The 27,445-nt window shown below is 45.2% G+C and overlaps 1 protein-coding gene across 1 annotated transcript; it reads left to right on the forward strand.

The window, feature by feature from the left end:
• The first annotated feature begins 1,694 nt into the window (after window positions 1-1,694).
• ap1g1 (adaptor related protein complex 1 subunit gamma 1) lies at window positions 1,695-27,312 on the forward strand. Its single transcript, XM_084436932.1, has 23 exons — window positions 1,695-1,734; window positions 8,433-8,636; window positions 8,759-8,883; window positions 12,226-12,367; window positions 12,871-12,967; window positions 13,413-13,489; window positions 14,715-14,810; window positions 14,903-14,983; window positions 15,265-15,363; window positions 15,482-15,537; window positions 16,253-16,366; window positions 17,701-17,841; window positions 18,277-18,331; window positions 18,830-18,952; window positions 19,066-19,155; window positions 20,000-20,124; window positions 20,276-20,380; window positions 20,525-20,666; window positions 21,424-21,550; window positions 21,970-22,071; window positions 22,327-22,487; window positions 22,816-22,914; window positions 23,100-27,312. The coding sequence occupies exons 2-23, from the start codon at window positions 8,436-8,438 to the stop codon at window positions 23,199-23,201; spliced, it is 2,460 nt and encodes an 819-aa protein (XP_084293058.1). The 5' UTR covers window positions 1,695-1,734; window positions 8,433-8,435; the 3' UTR covers window positions 23,202-27,312.
• The last annotated feature ends 133 nt before the right edge of the window (window positions 27,313-27,445 follow it).

The following is a 27,445-nucleotide window of genomic DNA, read 5'->3' on the forward strand; positions in this document are numbered from 1 at the left end:
CTCTTCGGATGATCTATAAAATAAATAAAAATTATAAGACAACGATAGGCTGCCACTGTATAAAGCCCGGGCTGAGATGTTCTTCGCCGAGCGGCCCCGAGCAGCTCCGATCCTGCTTTGCTGTCGCTTTGCCAGAGCACTGCAGCGATGCTGGGCTCAGCTGATCTCTGTGCTCACAAAAGGCACACCGCAACGCATTGTGGGATGTACAAGAAAACGTCGGAGGATCACTAGTGATAACACGCTACAGTCAACACTAAACAGCAACTCTAAACCTCCTGAATCAACGAGGTTCTTCCGGAAATGAGAATACAGGCATATGAACGGTTTTGGAACCCTTTTCCTACACTACATCCAAGTACCCATGTTCTGCACACCCGTTCCAAAGGGTAGCATTGGCGCACGATATCAACACAATGCATTACACGCAATATTGTTAGCAAATGGCCTTGTACAAGCTCTTCAAATGGTCGAGTTTATTACCAGTGACTGTCACTTTGCAGTCTGAATTTTACAAATAAAATGTATATCATTGCAGGTAATATAAAATTAAAAGTAAAATGTTTATCATAGAAGGGACTATAATGTGTTGATTATATTATTAATGAATGCAAGTACATCTTGAATCTCGAAATAGTTTTTACTGTAGTCTACACTTAAAGCAACGATATCGAGGAGATACACTAGATGGAGCCAAAAAAACACAACAATGTCATAACATTACTTGCTGACGTCATCACTAACTGCCACGAGGTGAGGTGTGCGGACCGCAGCACGACGTTGATAGGCAAATTATTATTCATCCGCAGTGCTGGCAAGAGATAAAATTGTTTCAGCCAACGATCTATCCATCCATCATCTATCAGTGGCAACAGCATAAACCAACCACTACTGTAGATATGGCAAAAACATCACACACACACGATGCACTGTATATATATCACAAAATACCTATGAAGAAAATCTAATCATTATTAGATAGCCCACTAGCTAACGTTAGCTAGCTAGATTTAACGTTACACTGCGGCCTGTGGGGCGCACTTTACAACGGCCATAGCATGGGCATGACATGTCAATGCTGCTAGCAAGATAGCTTCCGATGCTAGCTAGTACTAGGCTAATATTGCAGTGTAAACGATGCGTAGTCTCGTTATTGCAAAATAAACGATCCAATCTCACATTTACCCATGCTGTCCACTGAAATATCGCATAGCAGTTGCAGGTCTGTTCGGAGACGGTGAAGGTGGAGTGTTGGAGAGTTCCCGAGAAATGGTTGAAAATAATTTGCAAGCACTGCTCGGAGCATCGTCAGTAAATAATTCGTTTTGATTAACTTACTACCCGCCGGTGCACCGGACCACTACTAGTTACGTTCGATTACTCTACTCGATTGAGCGCCAAGTGTTCCGTTTCGAGGTGAAATCCCAAATACCCTTTGTGCTTCTTTATTTATTGGGAATGGCGAATCAAGACAAATATTATTCTTCTATTTGAGCAACCACTCCGCCTTTACAGGGTTGGTCCCGTCCTGCTCTGAGATGGGACGTCTCCCGGGAGACAAAACGAATAGACCTTCTGCACACAAACCACGAAGTTTTGGTTATTTCTGTGTAACCCTCCGCCTGCAGTAGAAGTGCTGAGGCTAGAGTAGCCACCATTTTGAATGTCTAGTCTGTTCCTCCCTCCGTCGCAAATAGAGAAGATTCCAGTCATTTTCTGGTATCACTACGGCTAGTGAGTACAACTTTCTACAAATATGCCAGTTAAACAGAGCAGTCAATTTCGCTGATACGTAAAGATCCATCCTTACTTTGTCCGCAATCGCGTTGACAGGTATGCCTGTTGACGCTGCATAGGAAGTGGGGCTGGCAGGCTACCTCGCCCGGGCTAGTCTGTCAGGGCACCGGGGGGTAGCATCAAGCTAATGCTAGCGAGCTAAGGTGTTAGCTCCGAGCTAAGCATCTGTTTGCTTCTTATCTATACCTGTGTTAGATGGCTAACTAGCTATCTATTCTTGAACGATTGAAGTGCGTTTGGTTTGATGCAAGGCCCAGCTATCCACTGGATGTCATTACTACATTTGGTCATTTTATTAGTGTTAGCTAGCGTGATATCCAGAAACTGGCAGCCATAGTTTGCTAGCTAATCTTGCTAAAAGAAAAGGCCTCTGTTCACGAGTGCGTAGCTAGTTAGCAAGCTAACGTTAGCATGAGCAGCAGCCACTTGCTAACACCACAGTGCAAGCTCAGTTTTTAAGAAATAAGGAGCATGTAATTGTTCAGTTCCCGGCCTGAAATTGCCTCTTTAAAAATCGGTATCCTACAGAACCAGCTTGCTTTATCTTATGCACAGAATAAGTCAAGGTTACCACCTTGATCTTGCCACATACCAAGTGTGGGCAAATATCCTCGCATCATGGGTGGGTGGGGAAGTTGAATCGGCTGCATTCAGGAAATTTGTCATAAAATAGTCTTCTACGTAGCGGCTAGGAATCCAAACTGTACTGCATGGAGTGGTGACCGCTACTGATTTTTTTTGTCTGTACGGTCAGTAACACAATGCACAACTTTGGAAACTTTTCAATGTATTCCTATATTATAACCACAAGAATTCTAGTAACAGTGCATTCATTCTTATGTGACAAGGCGAAGTAGGCTAGATGTATTTATGTGATGGCCTATTTGAATAGTTTCCCCTTCTGTGCTTGACCTCCAGTTCCCATTTATTACCCATTTAGGACAGAACCGTAAACAGCTGTTTGTGTCATTACACACAGTTCTGTGTGTAATTGTTTGTTGTGTTTACATGCTACTCTGCCTGTATTTGCATTTAGGATACCGACAGGCATTTCATATTATCCTTTTTCTGCCTTTACAATTCACAACCACTTTAATGACGTGTAATCACTTGTCTCCTGTAAGATTGATGGGCTACTGTGGCTTACTAGACTATTTGTGTAAACAATCAATTGAGCTCATGCACTTTTGTTTATATTGAGACTGGAAGTAGAAGCCTGCTGTAACACTTTTCCAATTAAAATCCCTCTAGCTGAGTGCTTGGCTGAGCATTAACAGCAAAATGAGAGGCAAAGGCAAATTGTATAAGAGGAGAGATCCCTCCCCCCTGAATTTTCTCTAGCCAATATTTTCTCTTTCCATATGTGTAGCTTTTTACATTGCATGTTTCCTCACAATGAAAGGACCAGTTTGTGACACTTACAGTTGGGCTTCTCTGTTTGGAAGTCCTTAATATCTAGGCTTATGGTTTTTAAACCCTGTGATCCTGTGCATCTTGTAAAACATATCTGTGTACTTTGTCTCTGGACACTGCCGCTGTGATGGCTCCCCAGGTGGACTGCGAGCTTGTGTTTTCCTCTGCCTCTGGTTGCTAGGCTCAGCAGGCGTGTGTGTTCCTGAGTGTCAGGGGCGGGTACAGTACTAGGGAGGCCCAGCACCCACTTTGGAAGTCGCCCACAGCTGGCGTTGTACATCAACCATCCTACAGTGGTTACTTAGGTGTCGATGTTGTTACAGTCCACCCCAGTCGTTTCGTGACCATCTCTGTGTCACAGTTCTACATCGCTATCGGCTGAGGTATGGACTTGCCTACTCCCAGGGATGAGGTTGAGGACGGTTAAGCAGGATATGTCATTATTGTTGTTGACTCTTATTAGAAAATTACACAATCATGAGTGAATATGGATAGGCTAATAGTTTAGTAATCCTACTAGGAAATAAATAGGCCTGGGTCTAGAAGACTATGTAGGCTAACACGGAGGCAGAAGATGATATCTTACTAGGATAATGTTGCATGTGTGTCTCTCTTGCAGTGATAGAGGAATTGTGTACGATGTAAGACGGCACTGTTTGCATCACCCTGCTTGACCAAATGACCTAGTCTTGCCCTGTCCCAAGTTCCTGAGAAATATGGGGGGCCTGAGTCCCTCAATGTGGCGGCACGGCTGAACAGTGGTCTTTTTGTCTAGGGTAGCCGATAAGTAAGACCGAGGAAAGCCGACCTTGGTGAGTTCTCCCTTGGCTGTTGCTGCTTAAGCATTCGGTCAGCTCAAACTTCAACCCAGCTACTGTCTTCCTAATCCACCTATACAGATCATTCACCTTCTAATCAAGCTGTCTTTTACCCTAGTCCAAGCATGGTTAGTGCAGTGTTCAGGGGTTAATATAGGAAAATGGAAAAAGCTCCTTTCATGTTGTAACAGAAGAGTGTGTGCTTATGAAAGCTATTGCAACATTGTAGATGTAGAACAGCAATTTAATCAAAGTCTTTGTTAGGCTCTCAGGGGTGGCTCAGTTTGCCATATCTTTCAATTCAATTTGCCATATCTGTTATGTGCGCACACTTACAGCAAAAATATGGTGGGGACTTGGACTACCTGTCAAATGTCAGTCACATGTAATGGGAAAATTCAAGCCTGGGTTGTGCTCGACTAATTAGCTGCACATTTGTTTGGTGACTTGGCAGGGTGGGTGCTTTGTATATAAGTCATACATTTATATTGACTGAGAGAATAGGGTGTGCATACTGAATGGCATTTTAACCTACTTCATTCTTACCGTTTCCTGTTGAGAGAGAGAGACTGAGGTTGAGGTTGACCCTTATGTGTGGTTTTTAAAAGCAGTAGTGGGCTATTTTGGACATTGAGCCCCTTTTGTGGTCTGTCTACCATGAGCCTGAAACATAGAGACCACAATTTCACTGGTCGTTCCAGTATTGAGCTAGCTGCAGTTTTTCTGCAGGCTCTCACTGGGCTACAATGGAAGTCAATGGGATGCTCTATGAGTTGGACAATCTACGAAAATGTGCTTTTACAAGACGGGAAGCACAGGATGTAATCTTACCAGTCTCAGTATGCTCTCCTGTGAAATGTATCGCAATCTAATATTTGTAGGTGTTTGGCATGACTTGCACATAGTCCTCCGTGGGAGCAGTGAAAACAAGCGCCAGGGGAATGCTTATGTCCAAGCCATACATTTTACAGGAGAGCATACTGAGACTGGTAAGATTACACACATTTATCATAGTTTTGTAACGCATTTACAAGTGCCCTGTTGACTTCCATTGTAGCCTAGAGAAAAACTGCAGCTAGCTCAATACTGGAACGATCAGTGAAATTATGGTCTCTATGTTTCAGGTTCATGGTAGACAGACCACAAATAGGGCTAAATGTCCAAAAACGCACATTACCCCTTTAAGAGTTCTGTTCTGCACAGGTCATTTGAATGGGAAAGTAGTAGTCCCAGCCGGTCCTATGGAATGTGAACTGCCCTGCCTGACCTCCCATTACACTTAGATCACTGGTAATTCATACATTATCAACAGCTATGCTCGTCTGATCTCTGCTCTCCTCACAATCCGTTTTTCCCCCTTCCACAGTGCGACTAACTCAACCTGACGTCTCTCTACATCTTCCACTACTGTACTCAGCTGTAGGCCTACTTAATGACTAAGAGGCTATTTTTTTCAGCTAGGCTACAGTGTCTTGGATTGAAAAATAAGATGTGTCTCTTGTGTGAAGGTCCAGATAGTGTTTTTGAAAGAGCTTGGGACAGGGTTAATGCTGATTGGCTTGATAAATAATAGCTTCAGCAAAGATGGCCTTGAAGGTTACATTGTGCTGTGGTTAGTCAGTGTGTTCCCTTCTTCCTGGTCCTGAATGAGCTTTATACATTGATTAGGCCTCATGTTATGGTTTAGTTGTCAGCGAGACACTGCATGAGAGCAGTAATTCATCTGCCAAAGTAGCCCACTCAGGGAAAGAAGTGTTTGTTATTTTTTCATTAAGTCTGTTGTGTATACAGAGGCTTAGTTCAGTTTTTTTTTTTTTTTAAATGACATACTAATCATGATAGGCTGCAACAGAATGGTGAAGTAATCTAATATAATATGGAAGTTTTCTTTTAGAATTGCCTTGGTATGGGAGCAATTATAACCAAGATTGTTTTTCTGTGTTGGGCCCTTTCATGAGCAAACACGTACATTTCCCTCCAAAGGTCTGGTCTCAAGTCCATTTAGAAAGTACATTATTTTTCTCTGTTACACCATCCCTTAGCTCAAGTAATTACCGTAGTCCCTCTCGCTGTAGCAGCTTAATAATGTGCTGCATGCTTACAGATAAAAAAAAGAAAAGAAGCTGTGCTGCTTTTCTTTCTTTGAGGTGGGGAGCCATAAAGCACCTTTCCTCCACGCTCCGAGGGGCCAGCAGTAATAACTTTCCCTGTTTGTTCTTGGCGTTGTGAGCGTGATGGATCCACTGTTGTGGCCGAGGGGCATTAACACAGGTCTTTCACCAGGCCCTCCACTGCTTCACCCCCGCCACCAGACCCACACTGCTGGGGCCAGCGCCTTCACATTCCTCTGCCCGCTCCGCTCCACTGTGCAGTCCAGGCCGCACAGGCCTGTCTCTCTCCCAGGGCTGTCTCTCTCCCAGGGCTGTCTCTCTCCCAGGGCTGTCTCTCTCCCTGGGCTGTCTCTCTCCCAGGGCTGTCTCTCTCCCAGGGCTCCCAGGCCTGTTTCTCCCAGGGCTGTCTCTCCCCCTTTCGGTCAAATCTGTTAAGTCTTCTTTTTTCTTTCTCTTTTAGTCTTCTTCTCTCACCTCCACATTCACAAAACGCACTGACGAGGAGGTCTGACTTTGACTTTCCTCACCTGTGCTGACTTTTACCATTGGAAAGACTTGAGTATTCAGCCTCTGTCATTGCTGTGGCTTCAGTTGTAGGCCAGCAAAGGCAAAACTTCCTGTTATACTCACAGGACAGTGGGCGGTTCTACTCAATCTCAGCCAGGTGTGTGTAGCGTGATGTACAGAGCTAAACCTGTGCGATTGGTGTTTCTGAAAGCAGGAAGCACTGTTGGTTGAACACACCCATGTGATCATTAGCGGCCTTTGTGGAATTCTATGTCCTCTTGGCCTCTGCTAGAGTGACGCATTTCCTATCACTTGGCATCTGTGGAGACTGCGGCTACCCAGGGCTCCCGTTGGGACGAGTTAAGTTGTTTTTGGCTTTTTGCTGAATCTTTCAATTTAGAGCTCTTATTGATCCATCACTTATTAACTACTAATTAGGGAGGATGCACCGATTTTGAAATTCTGTGCTGCTACAGATGTTTAAGAGAACAATTTTGGCGATGTTTATTAAGTTTTTGTTGTTATTTCTCCTGTTGGGCCAGGGAAACAGAAATCTTCACTAGCCTCTTTAGCCCTTCATCACACTTAGACAATCTTTCATTGAGCTCAAATTCAATCATACAAATCTATGAAATAACCTTTAATTTAACCTTCTTCTAAACATAGGCCACTGCCGTCGGTGAATGTCATCTTATTTGGCGGTAGGCCGATGACGGTCAACAAGGTGGATATGGGCCAAAACTGATGTACGGCCAATATATATATCGGTGCATCCTAGCTGGCTGCTATACACATGCTGGGATCTGAAGGACTTTTACAGGCTCAAGCAACGTGGCAACTTGCCCTCTGGCTGACTGGCTTGAATTGCCACTGTGTAGCTTTCACTTGAACCCACTCTGTGATCTAACATCTCCACAAGCAGCCCCTATAGTGGTCGGGGTGGGTGGTGGGAACTGTGTCTTGTGTTTATGTTTGAGGAACAGAGCACTGCCCTATCCACTAGCTTCTTGCATGTACATAGTACTAGAGAATCTAATCTCTCCTCCATGCATGCACCTTTTCAATATTTAATTACGCTCCACTGGTTTGAAACCTTAGCGCTCTCCTCAAGCTCCCAAGCGAGGGAATGGAATTTCACCTGTCATTCTCCTTTCAACCATCACATTATCCTCCAAAATATGTCTGCTCTAATTTGCTGTTCAAATAAATTTCACTGGACACTGACTGACTAGTCCATTGTAGGAAAAAGCCGACAGCAGCTTTAGGAGAGCTTATCTGTGTAAACGGGGAATCTTCTTCTAATAAAATTCATAATGTGCAGGATAGAAGTTGTGAGAAGTTTTGTCTCTTAGCTCCTACCAGTACAGCAATCGTACGTAATTCACTCATAACGCTTTGTTCAGTTTAGACGCTGGTTAACAGACTGTGGACTGTCCCCAGGCAGGCTGTGCTCTGCCTCATTTATGTTAATGAATTCGGCTTGTATTTGTGAAGCTGTCCTTTTGTACTCGCACCTTAAGCTACAAACATTTACGGTCAAATGAAGTGGGTGACTAGTGCTGTTGTCACCCTTCTCATACTTGACAGGAAATTATGCAACAAACCCCTTTTGCCATGTTGATTATGACTGCGGTGTGTGCGAGGGCCTTTTCTTCTTTTTTTTTCTTTTTTTTTTTAAACAGTGCAGCTGCTGGCCCAGTGCTAGTGTCCACCCCTCCTCAATCCCCCCCCCCCCCCCCCCCCAAGGTAACCGGTGCCAACATGTCCCCCTCTCTGTGTTTTCCAGAGGATGCCAGCTCCGATCAGACTGCGGGAGCTGATCCGGACCATCCGGACGGCCCGGACCCAGGCAGAGGAGCGGGAGATGATCCAGAAGGAGTGCGCCGCCATCCGATCGTCCTTCAGGGAGGAGGACAACACCTACCGCTGCCGGAACGTGGCCAAGCTGCTCTACATGCACATGCTGGGCTACCCGGCGCACTTCGGCCAGGTACGCTCCTCCGGGGTGGGAAAGACGGGGGTTTCTGCGTCTTCCTCTCCGTAACCGAGGGGGGGGGGCGGGTTGGAGGAGTGGACGGCTATGTGACCCCTGTGAGTCTGGTTGTTTTCCAGTTGGAGTGCCTCAAGTTGATCGCGTCCCAGAAGTTCACCGACAAGCGGATAGGGTACTTGGGCGCCATGTTGCTGTTGGACGAGAGGCAGGACGTCCACCTACTCATGACGAACTGCATCAAGAAGTAAGGAGCGCTCGACTGCAACTTTTCCTGCTTCCCGTTCCAAAAATGTGCGCTTTCCAACTCCCCTGCATGGATTTTAAAAGCATGCGGTCGATGTAAAAGCATAGTCTTATGCCAGTACTAATTTTTATTTTTCAAGCCCTTGAGATTTGGGATAAGTGCACACTCAAAAGGGTGACAATTTTACTGCAACATGCTCTGCTGTCTGGAACAGCTGCCTGGTTGTAATGTGGGAGTGAAGATGAGGCGCGTGGTGGGGGTGGGCGGCAACGTGCTCTGTTCTTGCTAGAGATGCTACTCATGAGTGGCGCCTCGGCTTCCCAGCCGGTGCTGATGCTGTGAGATACAGGCACACTCCCAGAACCCGCCAGACCAGCTGTTGCATCTTTATCTCCACATTTCTGCTCTCGTTATCGTCCGACTTCCTCCCTGCACGCTCAGGGCTCAAAACTGCGACCGCTTTGTGTCGCAAAATGCTCCCGAAATTGAATCTGTGTGCAACCTTGAAATATAATTGGGAGCATTTGTGCGAGTGCACATAATATTTTTTTCCATTCGGATGTCCCTTTCTCTGTATTTGCTAGTAACACATTCACGCGTGGTGTTGTCCAAAGCAAAAGTTTTCCTCTCATTACTTAAACGCCTAAAAAGCCATATCTCTACTTAGGAAGGTCGCAGAAACACAGGGTTTGGACTGGGACAAAGCTCTCGACCTTACGAACGCATCTAGCTCTGAGCTTGTGCTCAAGTTATCGAACACAGACCATGTGTCCTCTATGGGAGCGCATAAGCTTCTTCTCCATTCATTGACATAAAACCACTAGTCTACAGTAGCCTACATGTTTGGCCTGACAACCTAGGGAAGTGGTGTGGGGGAGTCTAACCAGTTGGTGTCTATATAGGAAAGAGATTGCAGTCGCTTGTCCTTACGGTATCTTATCAGTGCTAATCAGTTCCTCATTCCAGTCCTAGGTTCTCAGCTAGACATTGAAAGGTTCCTAAACTGGCAATTTACTACACTATCCATAGTCTAGTAGTCTGGGGTGGTAGGCCACCAGGGGAGTGTGGGGTGAGGTGTCAGCAAGGGCAGGGGAGTGGGATTGAGAGACTGGTCCGTCAGAACAGACCAGTCGCAGGGGGTTAACTGCCCAGGCAGAGGGGTGGGGGGTGGGGATAATGGGGGGGGGAGTCTGACCAGGAGGTGTCTTCAGTGTCAGTCTACTGCAGCTGTTGAGCTTGTGGACCTCGGCAGAAAAGAAGCTGTTGTGGAACCTCTTCTTCGCGGTCCTGATGCTCAGCCATCTTCCGTCTCTGTTCTTTTTCCTTCCTCTTCCTGCTCCAAAGTCCACATCCTTCCACCAGCTGTCTGTCTATCTCTTCATCCTCCATGTCACCATATACTATATGGACAAAAGTATTGGGCCACCTACACATTACGTCTACAGGAGCTTTTATGAAGGCTTTCTACAAGATTTGGGAGTGTCTGTGGGAATTTTTACCCATTCATTCAGAAGAGCATTTGTGAGGTCAGACACTGATGTTGGACAAGAGGGTCTAGCTCACAATCTCCATTCTAGTTCATCCCAAAGGTGTTCGATGGGGTTGAGGTCAGGGCTCTGTGCGGGCCAGTCAAGTTCTCCCACACCAAACTCACCCAACCATGCCTTTATGGACCTTGCTTTGTAGACTAGTGCACAGTCATGCTGGAACAGAAAATGGCCTTCCCCAAACTGTTCCCACAAAGTTGGAAGCATAGAATTGTCCAAAATGTTTTGCTCAGCTGAAGCACTAACATTTCCCTTCATTGGAACTAAGGGCCTAACCCCAGAAAAACAACCCCAGACCATTATCCCTCCTCCACCAAACAGTTGGCACAATGCAGTCAGGCAGGTAACGTTCTCCTGGCATTTGTCAAACCCAGACTCATCAGACTGCCAGATAGAGAAGTGTGATTTGGCTCTCCACAGAACATGTTTCCACTGCTCCAGAGTCCAGTGGCGGCGTGCTTTACAGCACTCCATCCGATGCTTGGCATTGCGCTTGGTGATGTAAGGCTTGCATGCAGCTACTCGACCATGGAAACCCATGTCATGAAGCTCCCGGCGCACAGTTTTTGGGCTGATATTAATACCAGAGGGGGTTTGGAAATCTACAGTTATTGAGTCAGCAGGGCATTGCCGATTTTTACGCACTGTATGCCTCAGCACTCGACGACCCCGCTCTGTAACTTTACGTGGTCTGTCACTTCCGTACCACGCTGGAATTCAGTGAGCGCTTTAGAACGACCCATATACATACATACATACATACATGCACGACCCATATACGTGTATACATACATACATACATACATGCATGACCCACATACATACATACATACATGACCCACATACATACATACATACATACATACATACATGCATGACCCACATACATACATACATGCATGACCCACATACATACATACATACATACATGCATGCATGTATATATGTATATTAGGGCTGTCAATTGATTCAAAAATGTATGCATGTATGTTAGGGCTGTCAATTGATTCAAAAATGTATCGAGTTGATTACAACAATACTTCATCATAATCAGTTAATAATCATAATCAGTTAACATAATTATGATTAATCACGAGTTCAAAAAAAGTTTTTACTTTTATTTTGGTGGGAGATGAAACAAATAGCCTACATGGTGTTAGAATAAAGAAATTCATGACAAAGTGGTAGTAGCCTGACATTCAGATTCAGGGGCTGGAGCCAGGCTAAGTGGAGGAATCAATAGTTTTTTTTGTTTTATTTTACTAAACTTGCTTCAGTGGAAAGACATGTCATCACTGTAATATGTGTACACAATTCTTTTTCTATAAACTTCCATCTGGAAGCTTTTTGAAACGAAATTCACCATGCCAAATGTGAACATCTGTTGAATGTCCACTATCAAACCAACGTTACCTCGGAAAGTCGCGTTATCTCAGTGAGTGTTTCCGCGAGTGTTTGCAGGGCTGAATTACTGCATGTGCAACACAGATAACTTATCAGCGTTTCACATGCCTTGTAGCAGTTCAGCCAGGTAAACACTCGCATTTGGAATTACGGGAGGAAGGTGGGATCAAATTTGGTAATATGATTAATTTGTATTAAGTATTTTTTACGTGTTAAAGTTTCCAGATTAATCGCAAGCGTTAACAAGTTAACGTTGGCAGCCCTAATATATATATATATATATATTATACCTGTAAATATATCTCTATATATAGATATATGTAAATATATATATATATTTATACCGTATATATTTGTATGTATTCATTGTGGTGCCCCGTCTCCTCTGCAGTGACCTGAACCACAGCACACAGTACGTCCAGGGCCTGGCCTTGTGCACCCTGGGCTGCATGGGTTCCTCTGAGATGTGCCGCGACCTGGCTGGAGAGGTGGAGAAGCTACTCAAAACATCCAACTCCTACCTGAGGAAAAAGGTACGTTGGGCCAGACCAAACTTGACAGAAATTCATCCATTAGGGTGCGTGTCCACCAGTGAGCTGTGTTTTAGAGTTGGCGCTGTTTTCTCGTTGTTTACAATGGGTAATGAGCTTTAGGCTTTTTTTTACCCCAATTGAAAAAAGTTGAGCTTTTTGGGCTAAAGCGCAGTCTGTAAAAGGCTGTTCTGACGACGGTCATTTTTTGGGAAGACTGCAGAGACAGCGAAAGTTAGCACTAGATAATATTAGCTCGCCATCTTGGCTAGTTAATCTGCAGTCTGTAAAAACGCTACACGCGGTGCCAAAGTGAGCTGTCGGTATCCTAGCCAGTCAACTATCTTTCTCAGTTTGCTCTCGGCAGCTGTAAGCTTGTTCAGCTACTTACAACTGGCCAGTGGACACACAGCAAAAGCGGTTATACTGGATATTTCTAAGTGGCTTTATGCGAATGTGTCCGTGGAGCATTTGGACAATTAATATGTGATTATGTCATCTCCCAGGCGGCGCTGTGTGCAGTCCATGTCATCAGGAAGGTCCCGGAACTGATGGAGATGTTCCTCCCAGCCACGAAAAACCTGCTGAGCGAGAAGAACCACGGTGAGGCGCTGGGGCCCACCCCGGGGGGGAGGGGCAACTCGCTGTGTCCTGCTGAGGAACTGAAAGTGGCCAAACCAGAGTTGGTTAGGCCTCTGTCCTCCTCTGCGTCCTTCACGGGGAGAGAGGAAAATTAATGAGTGTGTCAACATGGGACTGCTGTGTCCATTGCAACCGGTGGAGGTGTTCGAGACACAGAGGGGAAGTTTTCGACCGTGTAAAAAACCAACAGTCCTGTCAAAGAAGAGTAATAGAGAGGGAGAGAGAGAGAGAGACTCCATAGACTGTCTTTTGAAACAGCGCTGTGTCATGGAGAGAGAGAGAGCAGTACCAGTTTGGCCATTCCTTGTCATCCACCAGAAAGTTTATTGGTTTGTTTGTTGAAGGTGCTACAGTAGGAACCATTTGAATATTCATCTTTCAACTGAGAATGGTTTCTGCCCTCCAGGTGTTCTCCACACATCTGTTGTCCTCCTCACCGAAATGTGTGAAAGAAGTCCCGACATGCTCTCTCACTTCAGAAAGGTATGGACGGCCATTACTCTGAAATCACAAAATCACAATTATCAACTTGTCTCTGTAGGTTATCAGTCAGCCAGTCTCTAGGGAGTTAATTAGCATTCCTCTGTAGCCCACTCCACATTTCATTCTCTTTCTGTATGCATTTTCCTTTCAGTATGGCTATTAGGGTAGACTTCAAACATGTTTTACTTTTGAAACCTTGGATTGCATTTTTTCCCGTAAGATTTGCTCTACATTCAAAGTATGTGTCCGATATCCTCTACTTGGTTCCTTCGTTGTATCTCAGCTGGTACTGTACCTCTCCCTCCCCCCTAGCCATAACAACTGTGTGCTAGCCTTCCCACCTCTCACCTTCATGATCGAAACATTTATTTTTGATCTTCTCTGAAAGTGAATCTTTTTCCGGTTTCTTCCCCCTAACATCTACCTCATATTTTTTCTGTCATTTGTCTTTTGTTACAATTCCTGCATTGTGTTAGAATGAGAAGGTAAGAGGACATTCTGGTTTCATAGCTGGTGCATGCTGTAACTAGTAATCACCTCACATGGTCACCGTAGATCTAATCTGCTGTATATGCTCAGTATCATTACCTTCCTTTTCTGTTCTGTTTCGTTTCACAGTGGTCATAATGTCAGTGTTCTTTGGACCTTTTTTTAATTTGCTCCTTAGACACATTTCTCACCAGTTGTACAGGTGTCGTAATACTAATATGTAACTCATTTGATCACTGTTTGTTGAAAACAGCGTAGTGGGTCTGTTTTCAAACGATCATCAACTCGGATGGTGTCACTAGGCACTGTCAGAGTGGGATTTATGTCTAAATGAATATCACCAAGACTAGTTATTGAATTTAATTTAATTGCAATTTATTGCATTAGTTTAATAGTCATGCTTATGGAAACATATTGTAGATAAAGACTCCTACCTAAGACTAATATTGCTAAGATGATTGTGGGGGTCGAAACGAACAACAAACCAAACAAAACATCTAAACCCAATGTTTTCATATAATCAATGTACTGTCTTGATTACATAACACAAAGACGTAATGCATATTGTTTATTTAGAGAACACAAAACCATTAATTTCCAATTATAAAAGTTGGCTTTAAGTTACGTGTCAAGACATAAATGACTATGCTACAGATGCTACAGATTCCTCGCCCGTAGAGCATTTCTATGGCATTGTTGATGCCCCCCTTTGTCTCCTGTTGTTGGTCTGTTGTAGCTGGTTCCACAGTTGGTGAGAATCTTGAAGAACCTGATCATGTCGGGGTACTCGCCTGAACACGACGTGTCCGGCATTAGTGACCCCTTCCTGCAGGTGAGGCCCGCAACCTTTCACCTTTGAACTTAAACATTTACTAGCCGTGTAACTCCCAGGTATGACACTGTCGATGTTGACTTTCATTTCAGGTGCGGATATTGAGACTACTGAGAATCTTGGGCAGGAGTGATGATGACTCGAGTGAGGCAATGAATGATATTCTTGCACAGGTGAGAGTTGGATATTGAAGTCCTTGCGGCTTAAGGGGCTGATCACACCTGGAAAAGACGCTAGAAAAACTGACGCGCCTGCAAGAACGCGCGTCAAAAAAGACGCTTGAAAGACGGCCGTCAAAAAAGACGCCGGAATGCCAGTCAGACGCGCCGTATCATAGGAAATCCATGGTTTTACTAGCGTCTCGTTTCTAGCGTCTTTCCCAGGTGTGATCGCCCCCTAACTTCCCTGTCTGTTGCCTGATCAAAGGCCTAATGGCTTTCTCTCATTGTTTCAGGTTGCAACCAACACAGAGACGAGTAAAAATGTAGGCAATGCAATCCTTTATGAGACAGTACTGACCATCATGGACATCAAATCAGAGAGTGGACTGAGGGTGAGTGAATTGGTGTCGTCTTTCGTTTATGGTATCGTGGCCCTTCAGATCAAACATATCTCACAATGTAGATATATGTGCGTGTTTGTCCATCAGTGACGGTGGCTTTTCTTTGCAGGTGTTGGCCATCAACATTCTGGGACGCTTCCTTCTGAACAACGACAAAAACATTAGGTAGGTCATTCACAAGCAAGGGGACAATATCCAGGAGCCATCGTCACAGCCTAAAATGTCAGGAAGACGGAAGATTAAAAGCTGTGTCCGAATACCCATACTAAGTTCGTAGTATATTTGACACATTTCTAGTATACTACATCAAAACGGTCGTAGTATGGATAAATCAAGTGTACTGTAAAACCCCGGAACAATACCACTTTCCCCATCAAAATCCAGTGTGCATCGAGAGGACACTATTCTGGAAACAAGATGGCGATTGAGTGAAATGTTGCAATACGTCGCTGTGCAGTTTCCGGTCAATACATTCAACAAAACAGCAATTTGGCAACCTATTTTAAAGGTTTGCAGACATTGTAGCTAAATCTGTCGGTGGATTATTTATTTTTTTCCCCAGATATCTTGGTTACATCAATATTGAACTAGCTGTAGGCAGTTTTGTGTTTGTGTGTCTGTGATATTTATTCAGTTTGGGGAATCACCATCTAGACAGCTGACTAGCATTAGCCTAAGTTGGCTGACAACCCCTCCATTGCGTATTCCCATCACTTTCGCTGGACCATGTCGGATATTATTCTAGCATTACCTCACATACTAAATGCGTTTTCATGGAATAGTGTGAACGAAACAGTATGTAGTACGTTTAGTATGCAGTATATACTATTAGTATGTGTATTCAGACACGGCCTAAGCGCGTGTCATTTTGTCCCTCCAGATATGTGGCGCTGACATCCCTACTGAAGACGGTACAGACGGACCACAATGCCGTGCAGAGGCATCGGAGCACCATTGTGGACTGTTTAAAAGACCTGGATGTGTCCATCAAAAGGCAAGTCTCACATTCAGGACAAACATAAGTACTTAAGTTACCATAGCGTTACAAGTAGATATAATGCCAGACACGGGCGCACAAGTTTCTAGTACCGATCTAGACGACGGTGTCTTGGGGCCTGTGCAGACTACACAATTTTTGGGTCTTTCACGATGGTCACCATGTCAGATTAGGCGATCACAGTTGCATAAATTGCAACCATGCGCGTCATTGCGCGAGTTCAGGTAGTCTGGTCAAGAAATTGTCAGTCATGGAAGAAGCACTGTAATCAAGCTTTATTTATACTCAAAATGATGGTGGCGGGTGTTGTGCCAAATAATTCCGACTCCCCTTCACCATCTTTGAATTATCTTTTGACTGTCGAAACCATGATAGCCTATGTATGCTACCACAACTAGGCTATATCTGCCTCATTAAAACTACAGTTGATACAGTTGAAGTATTAGCCTACGTTTCGTCTGGGATTCATCCCTTTTTATCTACCGACTCAGTAGCCTATCATCCAGTGACCTAAAGATGCAGGCTAACCACAATACATTTGAGGAGGGATGAATAATAGGCTATGACTTTATATGAATAGGCCTGTTGTAAACTATTATGTAGCCTAGTGCTCTCGTAGTTTATTATCGTGGATGTTATAGCAGTAGCTAGCCATAGGTTTGCATTGCGATGTGGTCATCTTAAAACCTAAAATAGCCTTTTTGTGACAAGATGCTCCTCTTGTGATGTCCTGGTCTTTGCCCAGTGGTAGAAACTATAAACACTTGTTTTGTCAGAAGAGTGCATATTGAACTAAACAAAGGGGAGTGGGATTCTGACAGGGAGTCAGAATTCGGCGCAAGCTGTGCTCAGTCAAAGAAGAAAATTAAATAAAGAAAAAACGATTGTGGACCCGTTCCTGGGTGTCATGAAGAGGACAGTATGGGCTTTCTATCCTTCAAGGAGAACTTGAGGTAACGGATGTGTTAACATGTAAAGAACACTGTCATCCTATTGGTCAATGTCAAGGCATGTCATAGGCATGGTCGCAAGAGATGTCAGACTAGACAGGAAAATACCCCAAATTCTGACATGCTAGACTTTTCGTCGGAGTGTCGTAAGGCGTCCCAGACGCCAAATTGCTGATCTTGGATCATGTCACACTACACGGCTTTTCGTCGTTCCCGACGTTCAAAATCGGGCCCGATGATGAACACTTTGTCTGCGACCAAAAATCGGCCCAAAATTGGCCTGAATTTGTGTAGTCTGCACAGGCCCTTAATTAAAACCCAGATAAGAAGGCAGAGTGAGTGGCTGTGGTGGTTAGTCTCTCACCGGTCTCTCTCCCGCAGGCGTGCCATGGAGCTGAGCTTCGCCCTGGTGAACGGGAACAACATCCGAGGCATGATGAAGGAGCTGCTCTACTTTCTGGACTCGTGTGACCCAGATTTCAAAGCGGACTGCGCGTCCGGAGTCTTCCTGGCTGCGGAAAAGTAAGGCACCGGGGGGGTGGGGAGTGGTTCACCAGAGGCTAGAAGCAGTCCTCTCTCTACCCACATCACATGTACAAATAACCTTGGGCAAGAGGGAAACTTGGCTGTACCTTGGTCTTAGAGAAAAGGTTGCAGTTAACTACGACATCAGTAAACTCAAAACACCTCCCATGTTGAACCTTTTTATCCCACCACCTTAGGGACACTGTGCGTTCCTGTGGTTGACTTATTAACGCGCTGAGTAATGATACAATGACTGACCTTCATCTGAGTTAGATTTTTTTCTCCTCATACCACAAATTTGCTTACAGCATGAACTGAACTCTGAAACCTGGTTTCTCTGCTTCCCTGTGGTTTTACGGTTTGTGTGTGTGTGTATATATATATAGTTTCTATGGGTTTTACAGCTGACTGATTTCCTGCTCTGTCTCACAGATATGCACCTTCGAAAAGATGGCATATAGACACCATCATGAGAGTTCTGACAACGGTATGTTCACCTCTGTTAGTCCCCCTAGAGGGCGTGGTGTGTATGGTCCTGACGGTTTCTTGCTAATTTCAATGCAGAATCTCAGGAATTATTCGATGCTCAGCTGTTGGAAGGATGAGTCCTTGAGTGATCCATCGACTGTATTCTAAAGATGATGATCTCATTAACACTGACAACAGCCTCTGCACAACTAACTTGGACTTTAACGCGGTCTTGCAATGTGTCTGTTAAAGAATGGAATAGAAAGTTTATTCATCAGGTGTAACGAGTACAGGTACATTGGAATTCTTGCAATCGCTTGTCCTTTAAGTATCTTATCAGTGCTAATCAGTTCCTCATTCCAGTCCTAGATACTGAGATATTTAAAGGTTCCCAAACTGGCATTTTACTATTCTATCCGCAGTCTATCAGTATCACCATCATCTATTTATCCCACACGATCATGGACTCAGTTCTAATCGTTTATTGGTGGCCTGTGTTGGCGTTTCCCTCCTGCAGGCAGGGAGCTACGTGAGAGACGACTCTGTTCCCAACCTGATCCAGCTCATCACCAACAGCGTGGAGATGCACGCCTACACCGTGCAAAGACTCTACAAAGCCCTCCTGGACGACATATCACAGGTCAGAGCGAGCGGGGCGTCTCTGAGGATTGTCCTTGGCGAGCCTGGACTGTTCTCCAGCAGGGCCCAGCCCGGTTGACGTGACGCGTCTTGTCTCTCTCTGTCTCCCAACAGCAACCTCTGGTCCAGGTGTCGTCCTGGTGTATAGGAGAGTACGGAGACCTGCTGGTCTCTGGACAGTGTGAGGAGGAGGAACCTATCCAGGTAAATAAGTTCCCTCTAGGGATGCATGATATATTGTAAAGGAAAAATCTTACTTGGTTTAGTTTAGATTTCAAAGAACACGCTGAGTGGTCGGTCAAGCTGGTTTCAAACAAAGACAATACTTTATTCTATGTTATGATTTGCAAATTCGGACTCGAGCACAGGAAGTGAATCCAGGCAAGAATGAGTCACTTGGGGACGAGGTCGATGGGTTATAACGTGAAAAAGGAAGTGACATAGTTTCAGGATGAAGAGGACAGGGAAGTCACACAGGAAGAATTTGTAGTTTTAACAGACTGATCTATGAGAACGAATTACAAAATTAGAACAACAGTCAAGTAGGAAAACAAAACACTTTGGTGAGACCTGAATTTCATTCACAATATTGCCAATCATATTGGTATCAGATGATATCGGACATTTTTAAATATATATCGGCGTTGGTACCATGTGCAAAACAGGGCCGATGTGAGCAACCGATAATTATTTCTATTTGATTATTTCTGTCTGCTGCTGTTGTTGTTGAGAGGAAACTATGCGGTAAATCTATGATTTATTGGCTTTTCCAAATGTTTTGGAAATAGTGACAGTGTGTACATGTGTTTTTCTGTATGTACAAAATTGGATTATCATAGAAGCTTGTTTTTATACAGATCATATCGACATGGGTAAATATCGGTTATCGGCCATGACGGCAATGTTAATATCTGTTAGCGGTATCGGTGTTCTTATATCGGTTTTGATATCGGCGTTCATCTAGTTCCTTCATTCATGTAAAACACACCTAGACGCAGACTAGAATGTTCAGTCTCTGGACGTCTCCTCTTGCCGCCCTGTACTGTAGGTGACCGAAGACGAGGTTCTGGACGTCCTGGAAGGCCTCCTGGTGTCCAACCTCTCCACCCCGGTGACCCGCGGCTACTCCCTTACCGCCATCATGAAGCTCTCCACCCGTTTCAGTAGTGTCAAGTAAAGACCACGCCACTGATCACTGATATGATCAATCGTTAGGATACATACAGGAAGTGCGCAATATGCGGTTGTCTTTCCAGCCTTGGGAACGGATGGTATGACTGATTGTTTGTTGTTTTTGTTGTTGTCGTCGTCCTCGAACCTGCAGCCGAATCAAGAAGGTGGTGTCGGTGTACGGCAGCAGCATGGACGTGGAGCTGCAGCAGAGGGCCGTGGAGTACAATGCGCTCTTCAAGAAATACGATCACATGAGGCGAGCTCTAAATGACAACATGCCCCTCTGCAATTGCATTCACTCGTAATGGATAGATGAGTAGCTGTGCTTGCTTTGTTAATGCCCCCCCGCCCCCTTCTCCTGTCCCTCCCCACCATCTCCTGCCCCCCCTGCCCCCTGCAGGTCTGCCTTGCTGGAGAGAATGCCCATCATGGAGAAGGCGGCCTCCAATGGGCCTACAGAGATCGTGCAGACCAATGGGGAGTCGGAGCCCTCGGTTCATGACACGAAACACCTGCCTCCCGTCACCCAGCCGGCCAATCAGGTGAGGGTCTCGTCACGCTGAACACTGCAGGAAGTATCCCAAGTTGTTTGATCGTGTAGGAAACAAAATCACGGCAGTTGGTTCGCAATTCATGGGCAGTTTTAAAAATATGATAAATGATACTGAGGTTGAAGTCTGCGAATGTTTTTAAATTCTGTTTATCAGTTAAGTTTTATCAGTTTTAATGTGGAACTTTCCGATGTTTCTGCATTTATATTGTACCGTGTAAGCTGTATTATACTGTATGTTTAATTGTAACCAGGGCACCATCGAAAACGAGACCTTGGTCTCAATGGGCTCACCTGGTAAATTAAAGATTAAATAAAATAAATAAATATTAAGTTAAATCCTTCACAGTCTTTGCCCTATATGGTTTGAATTCTATTCCCGTGGTGAGAGCCAACTAATAGAGACAGCTAATGTGTTCACACACACTGATCAAACAAGGACCCCTGCTGGTAGAAAAATGATAAGGTGTACTAGGCTTCCATTTCACAGACTTGATAGAAAACTGCTCTGCATTCTTCCCCCTGAAGGAATTTTGACTTGGCCGGTTCTATGATGAGATTTGTGAGGGTTTGGAAAGATTTAAAATCAAAAAGTAAAATGTAGACGTCAGATATTGAGTGAAGAAACCCTGCAGCTGTGTTGCTGCTCAAATTCCATTATTCACTGCCGTGGTTTGGTGGAAATCCTAACCAGATGACAGGTCTGAGTGATTGCGCTCCTGTGTCTCCCCATCCGTCTTGTCTCCCAGGCTAATGACCTGCTAGACCTGCTGGGAGGTAACGACGTGGTGCCTGTGATCCAGACCACCCTGCCCACCAAGACGGCCTCGGCCGGGGGAGAGCTGCTCGACCTGCTGGGAGACCTCTCACTCACCGGTAGGGACCGCGCTCTCCGTCTCTGACATCACTCGTGTTTGACCTCCTTTCCTTTCTCTCTCTGCCCTCTCTCTTGTCGCTTGCGTCCTCAATGACTCCCCCCCCCCCACTCTCTCCCCCTCTCTCTCTCTCTCTCTCTCTCTCTCTCTCTCTCCCCCCCCCCCCTCTCTCTCTCTCTCCACCAATTTTACTGCCTCTTTTGTCTTTCAGCAAAAAAAAAAACGCCACCTGTTTTCCCTCATTGGCCTGTCTTTTTCAGCATCCTGTCTAAACTGCACTGGTCATTCTCTGTCCTGCTTGAGTCAGCTAGACACCACAGCTGTCATTGTCAGTCTGTATTGATGTCCGTCTGTCTGTCTGTCTTTCCCTGTACCCTTCTGGACCCCCCGCCCCACTCCGTAATGCTCTCCCCTCCCCAGGTGGTCCAGCCCCTGCTCCTGTCCCCTCTGTGCCCGTCTCCCAGTCCCCCTTCCTCCTGGACGGCCTGTCCTCACAGCCCCTGTTTAACGACATGGCGGCAGGTGAGTCGTTGCCCCTCCGCCCCGCCCCAACCTCCTTGACGGTCCTCTGTCCTTTGTTGTCTACAGCTGTCAGTCCCACAGCTGCAGCTGTGGCCCAAACCCACTCACTCACACCGCTGTAGACTGGGGTGTTGTCAGTCTGGGTTAGAGCACTCATTTAGTATCACTGTGCATGTTGGTTAATGGTCACCACCTCTGAATTGCACTGATTTGCACTGAATTGCACTGATTGTGTGTGTGTGTGTCTGTGTGTAGGTATCCCCCCCATGACGGCATACAACAAGAATGGTCTGAAGATAGAGTTCACCTTCGAGCGGTCCAACCCCAACCCCAACATAGCAGTCATCACCATCCACGCCTCCAACACCACTGAGGCGGACATGACAGAATTTGTTTTCCAGGCCGCAGTACCAAAGGTGAGGATTTCTGACGAAGGGGCGCTGCTTTCGAACAACCGCGACTGACCACGAACAAAAAACAAACAAGTGGAATAGTGGTTGGATGAAATGTTGTGATGAGATGTTTGTGAATCAAAGCTGCTTAGCTTAGCGGTGGTGGAGAGACTGTGATAGGTAGGCTACATAACAAGTAGGGATGCTCCGATCGATCAGACACCGATTTAAATCGGCCGATTTTCACTCCAAATGACTCGATTGGTGGTCGCCAAATTGGCCGATTGCAAAAGCCGATCTTTTAAGTCTGTTCTAGTTACTAATGAGACCCCCCCCCGCCTCCCCATGTCAGACATTCCAGCTGCAGCTCCTGTCTCCTAGCAGTAACGTCGTCCCCGCACTCAACCAGGGAAGTGTCACGCAGGTCATCAGAGTTCTAAACCCACAGAAGGTAAGAACGTGTCCATCTGTCGCCCAGCGCCTCGTTTGTGATACACGGTCGCTGTGTCTGACCGTCTCTTGGGTGGGGCGAGTTGTCACAGAACTCAGCCCATTAGAATATTGGTTCAGTGTCATTCAGGTTTTGTTTTTGTTTTTTTTCTTTTTATTAACACCCTGTCCCTGGTGATCTTTCAGCAACAACTGCGCATGAGGGTCAAGCTGACGTACACCCACAAAGGCTCTCCTGTCCAAGACCTGGCCGAGGTCAACAACTTCCCCCCACAGTCCTGGCAGTGATCAGCTGCCCCTCTTGCTCTTAAAGACCCCCAGCCAAGGGAACTATGGGAAAGATTCTCCCCCTGACCCTCCTCCCCGACTGACCTCCCTGTGACATCACGCCGCCCGCCCACCAGGGTCGCACAGGAAGCAGCAGAACCTCTTAACACACACAGAGAAAAAAAACAAGATGGTATGAAGACCACGATGTCGGTGACATTGACAGCAGTGACTATATTGACGTCACCAGAAAAAGAAAAAAAATCTAAACATATCCATGTACTAATCCTCTCTTTTTGTTGATCGGTTTCACTTCGACTTGTCTGCTTCGCAGTTGGCATTATCCAAGCCCCCCCCGCCCCACCCCCCCACGCGCACCTCGCCCTCGATGCACGTAGACTCACCATGCACTCGCTGTGGTACGCCCCACCCCTCTCTAAGCACCCTCAAACAGAGCTGTCAGTAAAAGCGCTTGTTTCATCTGTTCCCCCCCCCCCCCCCCCCCCATGTGAATGACATGCACCTAAACCTTAGGAGACAAACTTGTACATTCACACCTCGAGAGAGAATACCTTGATTGATTGGCGCTCTGTAATTAAGGCTTTAGGATCTAATTTTTTCAGTTATTGTACAGTCTCAGTTGTAATACACTCAACATCCATCCTATCTTGGCAGCAGGAAGGTTTTCTGACATCCAGAGCCCTCATGAACCTTTGAGAAGTACCCGTTGTGACCCTCACCCTTGTAGCCAGATGCGCAATATTTCTCAGCTCAGGTCTGTTTTGGAGTTGAAGTGATACACATCTGCGACTTAAGCTAGAAATATACATACAGTACCTGGTCCTTGGGCGTCTTGGCAGGGGTAAAGGTTCTCGTGTATTTATCTTTCCCAGGGAGAGTGGATGTTTTGCTTGGCCTGGCTAGCAAACAAATGCATCTCTGTTAGTTTGGTGTGCTCTCCACCACAGCTTGGGTGCCTGCTCTGTACCTAGAGCTAGTCTGGCCTTTACTAGCAAAGGTCAGCGGAATATGCTCTGCTTGGCACGTGTGCTTTGACTGCACTAAACTTCACCCCCTATACAAGACCCTTTACGCAACGTCCCTCTTGTTATATTGACTCTACAGATTTAACGGTTAATGTCTTAGAAAGGACTGAGGGTATTGACACGTTGAGTTATATATCAGCGAAGGTTTGACATGCATATTTGTTTTAGAGGTAGGCCTTTAATGGAGTCTTAGTGATTCAAAGTCTTACGCGTTTGAGCTAACATAAGTTATCTATACATGCAGCACACCGCAGCCACAGATTTATTTAAGATTCACAGCTTTGTCAATATCTTCCCCTCCTGTAGTTAAATATATTTAACCAGGCTGGCCAGCCTAGGCACCATGCACGTACATATAAATGAAGTCTATTTTGAATGTAGTTATATGCACTGAATCCTTTGTTTTTGTATTTTTCAGTCTTCTTTTTCTGGCTCATCTCTTCTTTGAAAGAGGCAGCCATCTTGTTGGCACTATTTTCGTGTTAGTATGTTTTTTGTGTGTTTTTTCCTGCAGTGATTTGACTTAAAGCGGTAATGCCTGATATCAAAGCGATGTGCCTTTTTGACATAACTAGATAGGAAGCCCCTAAAGCTTTTCATCTGTGTGAGCTGGATTGGTTTGTGTCAGACTATATTGTCATTGGTCAGTTCGTATCTGGAGAAGGAAAAGGCTGGTGAGATGGACGGTCAGGAAGTGGAAAATGTAAGAACGTGACCTTTTTCTTGACATTTAACCCTCTGAGTTTTGATCATTTACAGTGGAGTTTATTCAGTAGCGCTGTGAGTGTAGATTGTTGTGTGGTGACCGATGGTGTGACTCCTTGGCTGTCATACTTCGAGTCAGAGCTGTCAGAAACATTAACCTGAGTACCTCGCAATGTTTTCTCTTCCCGTTTACCCTCAACCGCACAGCAGATTGACAGCTGTGATTAATATGATCTGCAATCAAGGGGGCATTTGAGAGAAGGACACATGGTCACTCCCATCTCATTATTAACAAGCTTAGCAGCCACAATGCTCTATCAGACTGTACTTATGCTACACTATCTATCTAACGTTTGTGACCAAATCAGAGATGCTATTTAGCTTTGGAAATATTTTTTGAGCAATGGTATATGTATGTGGAGAAAATGATTTAATTCTATTAGTTACCTTTTTCTCTTTTGGACTTAACTAAATATTGGCTTTTTCTGTAAATTTTGAGGGCTTTTAAGATTTGTCAATCTTCCCATCTTTCATCCTTTTTTTTAGATACCAACCATTTTCTAAGACTTCCAATTACTTACATTGTATGTTGTCTGATTAGATGGTAGTCGTAATCGGAATGACATGACTTCCTGTGTCTTCATTCATTACAAAAGATGTATTATCTGCTGCCTGTACATTGTATATAATTGTAAAACAAAACAGACAAAACATGATCAAATGAAATGAAAAAAACATTTGAAGACTTATACATATTAGCTAGGGACTATAATTGTATACATATATGTAAAAAAAAAAAAAATCGTGAAAAGATGCAAACGTGTTGCATTTTATTTACCATTCTCATCCTTCAAGATTGGTTTATCTTTAGTTTTTCCTCTGTTGCTGATTTAGTGGTGGAGTCGGTTGGCTGCTACGGTTCTGCTAGGCTTGACTAGGGGGGGGGGGGGGGGGTGGTGTTGGTTGGTCTGAGCTGGTGTTGTCTGACTGACGTTGTGTACTACTGAGAAGCCTGACCGCAGCGCGGTGCTGTGCAGCGGCCGAGGCGGTGCCCGGCTGTCCCCCCAGTCCTCGGCCGGGGCCTGGTCTCGTGGAAGAGAGGGGAGCAGGGCCAACCTCCGGGCCCTTAATGCGCTTTATCGTTTTGCTCTCTCCAGCAAAGGTAATTGGATATAATTAAAGCTGTCAGACATTACAGACTAGCCTAATGAACGGATCGATGACCTAACTACTCTGCGAATGGTCCTCCTTGGTGCCGGGGGTTTTCATTGGACCCTCTTTGCGTCTCGTGTCTGCGGGTCATTCACCAGGGTGTTTTTCCTCAAGTCTTGCAGATCGTCTTTCCCTATTCATTCATCTTCCCCACTTAATTGTATTTGCTGTCAGAAACGGGAGCATGGGCAGAGTTCCCCTGTCAGGTTTTGTGAGAGAGATTTCACCCTTGTGATTCTGTCACATCGGAGAGCAGCAGGCATCCTAGACGAGGATGGAACATCCGCCGCATCGTTTGAGACAACGAGCGGCGTGTGGTCGGTCTGCTTGCGTGGTACTTCGATATGATTAATGAAGATGGCAGAGGACGTCCTCTCCTGGGGTTGACGGGTACAAGGCGCTCTTCAGTGCCTTTCATTAGACACTCACCTCCGTTGCGGATGCTGTTCATTGCACTAGCTCACGTCCGCGTCAGGAACCTACCTGCAGGCCTGCTGAGTTAAGACAGGCTTCCCTGTGGAAGATGGAACTAGTCTGTGTGACTGGATTCAGTTGTAACGACCACAGAGAGGCCAGAAAGGGCATTTGGTGTACCTTTACCAGACCACCGCAGAAGTGGCCATCTCTGTAAGATCACATTGTTTATTTCTTTTTAAAGAAAGCCGTGTGGCAGACAATTCAAAAATCAAGATGCAAGTGTGAAGCTTATCTGTCTATGCTGTGTGTTGACCATAGTTTGTATGTCTGTTTTTGAAGACGTACGATGATCTGAGTAATGCAGTGCTGCTTTACATGTCCTTGTGTTGTATGATGAAAACATCACACTGAACTGAAGCTGCATGTTACTTGTGCTTCAAGCTAATCTCCACATGGGGGCGCTGTTCAAAACGGAAGCCTGGCGATGGAAAGATGTCTGGTATCAGTAGCCTCCCTTGTCTTGAATGTTTATCGTTTTATCTGTTCTCTTCTAGTATGTACCCCTGTCAATCATATTTCGATCAGTTATGCTTTTAAGGATACAGTGCCCCATACAGTTTTAAATGTTAATGCATATGAAGGTGGTTACCTAACAGGAGTGGTTTTGGTCACTGCAACTTAAAAAAAAAAAAGAAGAAAGAAGAAAAAAAAAAAGTAAGAAATAGACAGATTTATTCCCCACAGATATGAACTGCTTCTGAAGCTTTTGTTTTGTTTGATTAATCAGCCTCTGTGTGTGTGCGTGTGCGTGTGTGTGTGTTTGTGTGTGTGTGAGACACATTATCTGTGTGTGTATGTTGTTTTGAGTGTGATGGACTGTGTGTG

This window comes from Borostomias antarcticus (assembly GCF_949987555.1).
Source record: "Borostomias antarcticus genome assembly, chromosome: 4".
Classification (NCBI taxonomy): Eukaryota; Metazoa; Chordata; class Actinopteri; order Stomiiformes; family Stomiidae; genus Borostomias; species Borostomias antarcticus.